At 37.4% G+C, this 10,580-nt stretch overlaps 1 protein-coding gene across 2 annotated transcripts in view; it reads left to right on the forward strand.

Annotated features, from left to right (window-relative positions):
• Positions 1-10,570, forward strand: part of LOC122840162 (neuronal membrane glycoprotein M6-b) — a 35,539-nt gene extending 24,969 nt beyond the window's left edge. The window contains exons 2-7 of one of the 2 annotated variants that reach the window (XM_044132382.1): positions 1,744-1,930; positions 3,162-3,318; positions 3,460-3,628; positions 4,650-4,723; positions 4,816-4,881; positions 5,837-6,045. In XM_044132382.1, the coding sequence (XP_043988317.1) occupies positions 1,744-1,930; positions 3,162-3,318; positions 3,460-3,628; positions 4,650-4,723; positions 4,816-4,881; positions 5,837-5,917 (734 nt within the window). In that variant the 3' untranslated portion in view covers positions 5,918-6,045. Of the gene's footprint in view, positions 1-1,743; positions 1,931-3,161; positions 3,319-3,459; positions 3,629-4,649; positions 4,724-4,815; positions 4,882-5,836; positions 6,046-8,051 lie in introns of those variants that run through there. The other variant, XM_044132381.1, reaches the window with a different exon arrangement.
• The last annotated feature ends 10 nt before the right edge of the window (positions 10,571-10,580 follow it).

Here is a 10,580-nt window from a genome sequence, read left to right on the forward strand (position 1 = left end):
AAAGGTCCAAACTGAGTTGACCTTAAGCTAATATCTGCTACTGGATTTGATGGTTTCATCTAAAGCAGAAGGAGCTTTTTCTTTAAACTGTTATTTACTTTAGAGCTGGGCTTAATATCCCCTGGCACTGGATGTTCCACCATCCATTGTCCCTGCCTGACATATTTGTTCGAGCTCGCAGCTCCACTGTGGGCACACTCATAAAGTTGTGGTTAACATGTTGCCGTGGCAACTCCTTTGCACGCACCATTGGAGAGAAATGTTTTTATCTCTGTGTGCCGCAAACTGCTAATAAGGCCTCTGACTCCAAAAGTGTTGGCCCAGCGGCAATATATCTGTTAGAATTTTCTTCATCACACAAAAATATAAACAGTGCTGAATACTCAGGACGGTGACTTTGTGAAAGAGACACAAAGAAAACACACTGCTCAGAAAATCTGTTGGTTTGTTGTGAGGAAATTTTGTAGAAGCAACCTAGCCTGCAATTTTCTTCATGTGGAGTAAAGTTGTTCTTTATTTTTACCTATACTCGAGTTTTTGTAAGTCACTTTCATCTGCTGGGATCATCGTGACAGCTCACTTCTTAACTGAGCATCCAGAAAAGACTTCACCCACAGGAGAAACATTGAGGCGTTTTAATGTACCCAGATCTTTTGGCACAGAATCTTGATACGATAAAAGCATCAGTCAAACTACTCAAACTTTTTTGAGGTTTTTTAAGCTACTAGATTTAGCGCTGGAAACCTAAATGCACAATATTTACAGAAAATGTGTTCTGGTTTTCATTATCTTTTCTCCGCCTTCACTTTTCAGTTGAGGTAGAGAAGAAGAGCTTCTGTTGGAGTTTTGCACAAAGGCATGTTGTGCTGCAGTTTTAACTGGTCAGCCTAAACCTAGAATACCTCATATTTTGAACTGCTATCTCTAAGAAAACAGCAATGTTACTGATATAAGAACCAAAATAAACCATCAAGTAACTAAAAGAATAATAATAATGAAAAAATTGTCTGAAATGCAACCCTTTGTGTCTGGGCTGGTCACTCTCTGTAGCCTTTTAGCTCTTTTTTTTTATTGTCAATTTAATTCATTACGAATGTAAAACATTTTGTTGTTGCAGTTTTAAATATTCAATTTACATTGTGACGTCAGGAACTGGCAGCGTAGCTGAAACATCAAATTGACCTAGTTCTCCCTCGACTCCCCTATTTCCAGTCCGACACATGTGGATTTGATTTGAAGAGCAGAGTTGCTTGTTAGCTCGTGCCTACAGACAGAGAGCACTGTGGTAAATGGCTCCACCTCAGAAGGCATAAGAACCCATTGGATGAGACGGGCCCATTTGGGTCACTTCACTCCCCTCATGTTCAGCTGCCATAGATTTTCTTTACAGCCTAGCAAAGGCAGACACCCACTGCTCTGACCTGCTGGACAGCCATTAGTGCCCTTTAAGAGTAGTGGTGAGTTGTCAGATGAAAACATGAAGGCGATGCGAGTTGTGAAACCTCAGGGGCACGCAACAAGCTGCTTCAGCTTGTGCTTTACATTACAGACATTTGCAGACATGGCTGACGGAGTGTGCTTCCTCTTTAGACAAACTGTGGGTTAAAACAAATGAGCCTTTTATAGACATGACAGCTGATGTTGATCTCGCTTCACCTCACAGCCTTTTAAAGCAAATTATATCAAATTGCAGTGGCCTGTAAAATGTTTTTTTTTTTTTCTCCTCTCTTTCATCTTGCGTAGGTTGCTTTGAGTGCTGCATCAAATGTTTAGGTGGCGTGCCGTATGCATCGCTGGTTGCTACAATCCTCTGCTTCTCTGGTGTGGCCCTGTTCTGCGGATGTGGCCATGTGGCTCTCACTGGCACTGTGACCATCCTGGAAACCTTCTTCTCCACAGTCAGAACTGACCATGCTATGCTCACTGACATGTAAGTCACCCTATGTTGTAACTACATGCTCTTGTCCATAAAGGGCCTTTATAAAAAAAAAAAAAAGAAGAAAGAAAAAGTTTCTCATTTTGCAATTAGGAAAAGCTAAGGTATTTTAAAGGTATTTATTGGGATTTTCTGTGATGGACCAACTCAAGGTGACATAAATTTGCAAATGATACACACACCACAGTCAAAGCTTCAAACATTTTATGAAGCACTGACCCCCCACATCAGGTGGGAGTATTTTTTGGCCTAAGCTTTATTATTATGGGATGGTGGAATGCAGAAAGCTTTGAAAATGTAACATTTCCTTCATTTATAACTAGTAATGGTAGACAACAAATGTTGCATAGGACCCTGAACACACACAAGATAGCCAGACAACAGTCCGACATAATGGTAAAGCTACACTGGAATGGTTTAGATTACAGCATATTCATTTGTTGGATTGGTCCAGTCAAAGGCCTGATTTGAATCTGCTACAGGAGTTGAAAACCAATGGTCACAGTCACTATATATTATCATCAATATTTAGATAATTTAGAATTAAAATATGTAGCTGTGTGTTGTGATGAAATGTAAAATAGTTCTGGGGGAATGAGTACTTATGCATTTTAGTTGCTAGTGAGAATTGATGCTTGCCATTTTCTAAAAAGGCGAACAAAGAACATTGTAATATTTAGGAACCCTTACCCTTACTGGAAAATAAACTTCTAGATAAGCATCTCAAAAAAGAAGTCTTTTAAAACAGATAACTGCTGTAATGTGAGCTTGAAGTGGGATATTTTTAACTTTCATCATCTCCCACATTCACCTGATCCTAGAGAACAGTCCTAATAAGGACCGCTTTTAAAAGCACCCCATTTGTCTAGACATAAAAAGGATGACATTGGACAGGGCTGCACATGTGTTTTATGTTGAGAGCTCTGTTTAATTTAAGATGTCCACAGTCTGTCTTTTGCCTGGAGGATTTCCAGAGACCTGCATCACCTGCTATCCCCACATTTGGACTTGAGTCTCTCGTCACGTTTTGATTCATCCCGACCATCTGCTTATATTTTTAAAAACCCAACTTTCTCATGTCTTAAAGATTGAATGGAAAATAAAAATGCTGCATGCTGCCATTTCTTCCCACGGTGAACAGTGGCAGGCCATGCTGGTGTTTTGTTGTCCACAGCATCGTCCCCCGCGCACACTAAAGCCTAACTGTGACCTCGCTCTTTAACAGAATACAGCTGATGCAGTACGTCATCTACGGCATTGCTTCGTTTTTCTTCCTGTATGGAATCATTCTGCTCGCCGAGGGATTCTACACAACCAGCGCCGTCAAGGAACTGCACAGCGAGTTCAAGACCACCATCTGTGGACGCTGCATCAGTGGAATGGTATGTTAACACAACCTCAGTGCTTTTATTTAAGCAGGACATTTTGGGAAACAGTCGTTAGAGGATGTGTAAAACTCTAGAATGAGCTTATTTTATGAATTTTTTTACAGCTCTTTCCTGCTCTTGTTTCTGCCTCTCTAGTTTGTGTTCCTCACGTACATCCTGGGTGTAGCCTGGCTCGGCGTATTTGGCTTCTCAGCTGTACCCGTCTTCCTCTTCTACAACATTTGGGCTACCTGTAACACCATGAAGTCCCCAATGGCCAACATTACAAACTTAGACTCCTTTTGTGTGGATGTTCGTCAGTACGGTGAGAGAATATTGCTTTGTCTTTCTAAATTTTGTTTCAGTTCATTTTAGTTGAGAGCAAACACGCATGTGGCCTCTAACCAAGAACCAAAAGAACCACTTATATGAAGGGTTTCATAATTGTCTTTTGGGCTTGAAAGCTCTTCACACTTCTTATTTTGGAATTTTGATTATGTTTCTATTTGTGACCACTTAAACTTATGACTTTAGTTTTGTTTGAAGAATTTAAAAACTCCAAACAGCATAAAAAAATTAAGTTTATGTATTCTAAAAATAAATGTAAAATAAAATCTTACCATACACTTACTAGATCAGAGGCATGATACACATTGTAAAAATAACTGTGATAACATTTAAAAAGTAACCCACTATTCTGTTATTTTTTAAATTTTAATTTTCAAGAATATTATTTGAAATAAAAGACATCAGGATGTATGTACTATTGTCCTCCAATTCTCCAGTTTCAGAAAAATTTTCAAAAGTACTCGCACCCCTTTTCAAAATGTGTTTTAACCTCAAGCTTCATATTTTGTCCACCTTATCCATGTTTTTACATTTATTTTTCAAATATCCAACCATTTATCATGCCCCTGTACCCACCATGTTCTCAGATTTTATGTGAAGTTATATGTTTGCCATATGTATATAGCTTTGTTTTCTGTTTCATATATTTTATATTTACTTTGATTTACCTTTTTTTTTGTGCAACACTGTGGTCAACATTTTTTTTAATAACTTGTTATAAATAAAGTTGAATTTGAGATCCTGGTTGTTAAACTGCGATATTGCAGAAAGTTTACATTTCTTCACACGTGTTGTGTGGAACCTTCTGTAAAAACGTGTGAAATTAGTGGACTGCCCCACTGACACTTTGAAATATTATTTTCTTGCATCTTCTACTTCAGTGATATTTTCCCAGTAGGCCTTGGTTTGAGATCTGTAAGCCACGTGTTTTACCAGCATTGACAAAAGGGACGAGTTGAGAACATCACCAACAATCCTCTGGATCTTTTTGGCTGCAGGAATTATCCCATGGAACGCCACACCAGGAAAGGCTTGCGGATCTTCTCTTATTACCGTCTGCGACAGCAATGAGGTACGAAACTGTTGAGAGCAGAGGCTTAAAGCACTGGATGGGACAAGAAAAGATGATTCCAAGGTTCTAATTTAGAAAAATTACTTTTTCAGTTCTACCTATCTTACCACCTGTACATCGTGGCATGCGCTGGAGCAGGAGCCACTGTGATCGCTTTGGTAAGCTGCCCTCTAGTTTCACAATCCTTCAGCTCATCTTTGCATGATTTATATGAGCAGAGTTTGAGTTGAGTGCTCCTTTTTTCCCCCCCATTGCTGTACGGTTTGTGTAAACACACCAACAAGGGTTTGTCATTGGCTTCTTCACAGCTTCAACCCGCATTCACTGTTTACCATTTGCTTAGATGTACATGGCTGTTTGTTTTTCCAAGATGGGCAGGAAGGATAACTTTGAATTCCACAATATTAAACATATGTATTTAAAATGTCCTTTAACATTTTACTTTTAAGAAACTGAACACTATTAACCAGCAATAATATACATGTGCATCTCAATAAATTAGGATATCATTAAAGGTAATTTATTTCAGTAATATAATTTAAAAAGTGAAACTCAGAAGGATTTATTAGACGCAGAGTGATATATTTTATGTGTTTATTTCTGATCACTTTGATAATTATGGCTTATAGCTCTGACTGTGGAAACTAGACTGGCCCTCAAGTGGCTTAGATTCTGTTCCTCTTTATTATTCCTCCAGAATCTGCAACAATTATTGTTTTTTTCATCTAAAAGGATAACTTTCTTCTTTTTTTTCCATCTTTAGCCAGTGTAAAATGCTTCTGACAATATCATTGGTTCAGAAATGGAGAAGTTGAAGCCTCTGCCAGAGATGAGTGATTCCTGAAACAGTGACTCCAGCTCTTTTTGCAGGCTTTATGTAACAATCACATTTTGAGAAAATGAGTTTTCAGCTTTCATTAGCTGCAAGCCATAGTCATCTGAATTAACACAAATAAACGTGAATCAATAGCACACACAAATGTCACTCTTTTAATTGAATTACTGATATAAATAAACTTTTTTTTGTCATATTTCTAATTTATCGAGATGCACCAGTAAGTGGGGACGTCATCAGCATGTGCTCTTACCGCCTTTTCTGTTCTCTTCCACCAGCTGATCTACATGATGGCTACCACTTATAACTTTGCCGTTTTGAAGTTTAAGAGTCGGGAAGACTGCTGCACTAAGTTTTAAGCTGGTTTAAGAGCCCGGCACCACACGTGACTGTGCCAATTAGAGGCAGATACCACTGACAACAAAGAAACTTAAAAAAAAAAAAAGAAAAAAAGGAAACAAAAACCTGAGAATAGAAAAGTTGACATCTCTCAATTAGTTATCACACAAACTGTAAATAGCTGATTATGTGCTTCTTTTAGCATTTGGTATCCAGGGAGTTTTCTTGTCCTAATAAAGCTGCGCTCAGCTTAGGAGACACTGCTTTCTCCACAAGTTTTCCATGACACGTTGCTTCTACAAATTTGTCCCCATAAAAGTTTAAAGAAAAGTTTAAAGCTAGAAATCTAAGAAAAAAAAATAGAGGTATTTAAATTTGAAACGTGTGCAGCTGCTTGTGTCTTGTATAAAGGCCTTGTGTGCATGATTAATTTAGATCAGGAAAGTAAACACGATTTGCAGCATCCAGCAACTCGCTTTGCAAGTACCAGTTAAATTCCACCAGGGTATATTTGCAAATTTGTGCACAAATTCATAAATCACACACCAGATACAATTGTAGAATACTTGTGCAGGTTTCAATGCTGTTTTAAAGGACTCACACTGGCCTTAAGACCTTAATTGGAGGAACACTTCACCAGTAGTCTCGTGGCCTTGAAGCATGAAATCACAAAGACTATAAAAGTTAATCCCATTGTTGACATGTTAGATTGCCAGATTAGCAGTCCTGGTGTGTTTTCTGGAGCTACGTCTGTAAAAAGAAAAAAAGTAGCTTTACCCTTATTTTTTGTTCCTTTTTCTGTTTATTTTTGAATTCTTTTGGACTTTTTGTGCCAATCAATCACAGGAAACCTTCAGTATTATATTTTTCTCACAAAATGAATCCTAAACTAAGCAAACTTTCATCCACTGTATTATGCTGATGAGTATTACGTTGACCTATTGTGCATTGTAGATTTCAAAGTAACAACTCCTCCCTCAAAGTAGCATAGGCCAGTACAAGTGGTATACTTCTGGATGAGGTCCTAAAGCCTCATTTTATAAGATGTAAGAATAATTTCTGTTTTAGAGTAGCAAAATGTATTCTGTTTCCTACGACAGCTGATCCTCAGCTGGGAAAGATTTTTTTTTTTTCCTTCCTCAAAGTGCCATTAAAGAGACGTTTTGTTGATTTTAACACAGTGCCTGCATGCTTACAATTTTCAGATTTGTTGATCTGCTTATAATTACTTATACTTCATATTTCATATATTTAATTTTCTTTAAGTTTTACAAGACTGTAGCTTTTACTTTCTACATAAATAAACAATCTTTGTTTACAAAAGCATCCCTACTTGGTCTTTTTTATTCTAACGCTTATAATCGTATGCAGTGGCTTGCAAAGGTGCTCGTATCTCTTGAACTTTTGGGGAATTTTGTTACTTTACATTAACAAACTTTATCATAATTGTTGAGATTTTATGAGTCAGGCAGAGCAACGTGTGATAATTCATAATGTTGAACAGAAAGTTGCATTTCAGTAGCTTCTCTAATATTACCATGGGCCTCTAGGTTGCTTCTGATTAATTCTCTCCTTGCATCGCCTGTCCGCTTAGGTCTTCTCCACGCTGTCTTCGTAGGGTTGGTGGACTTCTGCCATTTTCTATTTCTGAATAAATGACTAAACAGTGATCCATTGGGATGTTAGTCCAAGCAAATCTATTGTGATCTAACACTCAACAAAGCATAATACAATACATAGAATATGCAGTTGTAATAACAAAATGTGATCAAGTTCAAGAGATATTAATACTCATGCAAAGTGTTGTAAATCATGAAATGGGGACTATATGGAGCTCAGTCACGTTTACAGAAACCAGGATCTCATGCTTTGCACTAACCCCCATCTTTTAACGCCTGTACCACTCTTCACTGTTTTCTAGCATTCATTTTCCTACCATAAAAATGCAATTTCTGTAGTACTCTACATAGCAAAAGTAGAAACGTCTACAATAACTGTAATTGTAACAAATTTATTGTAGAAAGTCTTTTGCCATGTTTTATTCTCTAAAAGTGTAACAATGTGTTTTGTTTACATACCATAGCTCTGTTTCCTGTAGCTCGCTTTGCATCTCTGACATGCTCACCGGCCATCCACCTCACCCTTCTCTTGCAGATCCACTACCTCATGATTCTCTCAGCAAACTGGGCCTACCTTAAGGATGCCAGTCAAATGCATGCCTACCAAGACATCAAAATGAAGGAGGAGCGGGAGCTGCAGGACCTCACCTCGCGCTCCAAGGAATGCCTCAATTCCTACACATAAGGATGTCACACGCTTACAGGAAACAAAGCAAAACAAACAAACAAAAAAATGCATCCACGCAGATACGCTTACGAACACCACGGCCAAACACTTCAGGCCCTCTTTCTGGACCAACACGCCACTAGTATAACCTGCCAACTCTGTGCAGTACTAACCTGGCTCCTAACAAACTAATCCACAAGAGCTGCTTTCTGCACTAACTCACCAAGAAGTGTTTCAGGAGTGATACATCTTGTCATTTTCTGTGTTGTAGGGAAATGCAGTGTAGTTCTGATGTTCATGCTGTTGATTTTGATGTTTTCTAGCCCTTTCTGTAACCAGTCTCTGCTGGTGAATGTTAAGACGTTGCACTATTCTCACACAGCAAATAACAGTTTGTTTTTACTGTCTGTCATGCTCCTTCTTTTGACCCTTTGTTGTAAAGTTTCAGTTCGATGACACGTTCTTTTGTCAGATTTCAAATAAAAAAGGATGCTAATGATTTGTACACAATGAGGAAAGCCTTATGTCTAATTTCAGTAACTGTTTTCAAACTCTAGTCTTACGTTGCTGAAATTGTAGCATTAAGAACGTTAAACATAGGCAGTTATGCAAGTTCTGTATTAGTAAATAGGGTTCACAAGATCAATACACGCATATTTCCCTGGCTAACCATCTTAGTAGCCAATCATTTAAGTGTGAATTAGTTTGGATTGTAGTTCCATTAGCATGTTTGGAACAACAATCGCCTACATTAACACTACCTCAGGTGTGCACTAGAACTCATAGACAACATTAAAAATGTAATTTTGATCAAAAATGGGATGTATTTGGAGCAACATAACCATTCACTCAACCTGATTAAATCCTCTTCATGGTGTTAATTAGAATTGTTTCTTACACTTATTACAGGAATGGTGCAAAGTGCAATCTGAATACATGTAACATCTACAAAATTTGGTTCATTTGAATTAAATTTAATTAAAAAAAAAAAAACAAAAAAAACAATCTGTTTCCAATGATGTGATGCTAAGATCTTCCTCAGTAAATAGTTGTGAATTGTACATCAGTACAATACACAAATGTTTACGGTTTTCTGCTTAAGGTCCTGTAACAGAATTAAAACTGTCCCACATAACACTGCATTTGAACGCAGCCAGGGTTTCAGTTTTAAGCACTGTAAATATGCTATGATTCACTTTTTTTGGTGTCTGATTTTAGAAATTGACACCTCGTATTAACAATTTTCTTAAATTGCATTTCTTTTAAATGTGCAGTTTTTTATATACTCATGTAATCTTTTTGCTTTTAGTGAAGTTACAGGGATTATTTGATGTCCTGTTGCATGAAAACCATTGTTTCTGCAGAGACACGTGTGATGTACAGTTAGGTATACTGACATCAGTAGTAGGCAGTGTTTGCCCTTTTTAACTGAATTAATATTACTTCCTTTTACATAGCTAACTAGTTATCAATATTTTTAGACTATTGTCTTTTTATAAATTTTTTTTGCATGTTAGTACAGATGGTTTTTTTTTACAAATGTCAAGGGCTTCCTCAAAATTTCCTAAAAATTAAAAAAAATCAGTTTTTTGGGGGTTTTTTTAAAGTAAATGTAGCCAAAGTGTTGAAGCCAATGCTGTCCAATGTGTAAAACCGTATCCTGTGAAATTAAAGTATTTGTTTCATGGTAACCAAATAGCTGTACAGTGGAAAAAACTGAGAAATGTGTCACATGCAACGCCTTGCGAAATAATTTATACCCCTTAAACTTTACCACATATTGTGATGTAAAAACCACAAACCTCATGGTACTTTATTTCTATAGAATATGATCAACACTTAACAACAATGACTTTCTTCTTGCCACTTTTACATAAAGGCCAGATTTGTAGAGTACACAGCTAACAGATTTTTCCACCTAAGCTGTGGCTCTCTGCAGCTCCTCCAAAGGTACCATGGACTTCCTGTCTCATTTCTGAATACAACTCTCCTTGCCTGTCCTGTCAATATGTACGGAGGGTCATGTCTTTGTATAATGCAGAGAATAATCAACCCACTTCTTCCATTTCATAGCAAACCATTACTTTGTCGGTCTGTCATATAAAATCACAATTAAAGTTTGTAGTTGTAACAGGGCCAAATATGAAAAGGTTGAGGAGGTATGGATTCTTTTGCGAGGTATTCTACTACATCATAATAATGTACATGACCTTTGATTGTTTGTGTTCCATACTGAATGAACCAAAAAAAAGCAAGGAAATGTTTATGAATCACCAGGAGGACGTCAATCAATCAACTAATCAATGAGCACCATGTCTAACTGGAAACACAGCTCAACTGGCCTGATGACTGTTTTTATGAAAATAAAGAAAACAAAGTTATGCATGTTCTAAAGTG

This window comes from Gambusia affinis, linkage group LG11 (assembly GCF_019740435.1).
Source record: "Gambusia affinis linkage group LG11, SWU_Gaff_1.0, whole genome shotgun sequence".
Lineage (NCBI taxonomy): Eukaryota > Metazoa > Chordata > Actinopteri > Cyprinodontiformes > Poeciliidae > Gambusia > Gambusia affinis.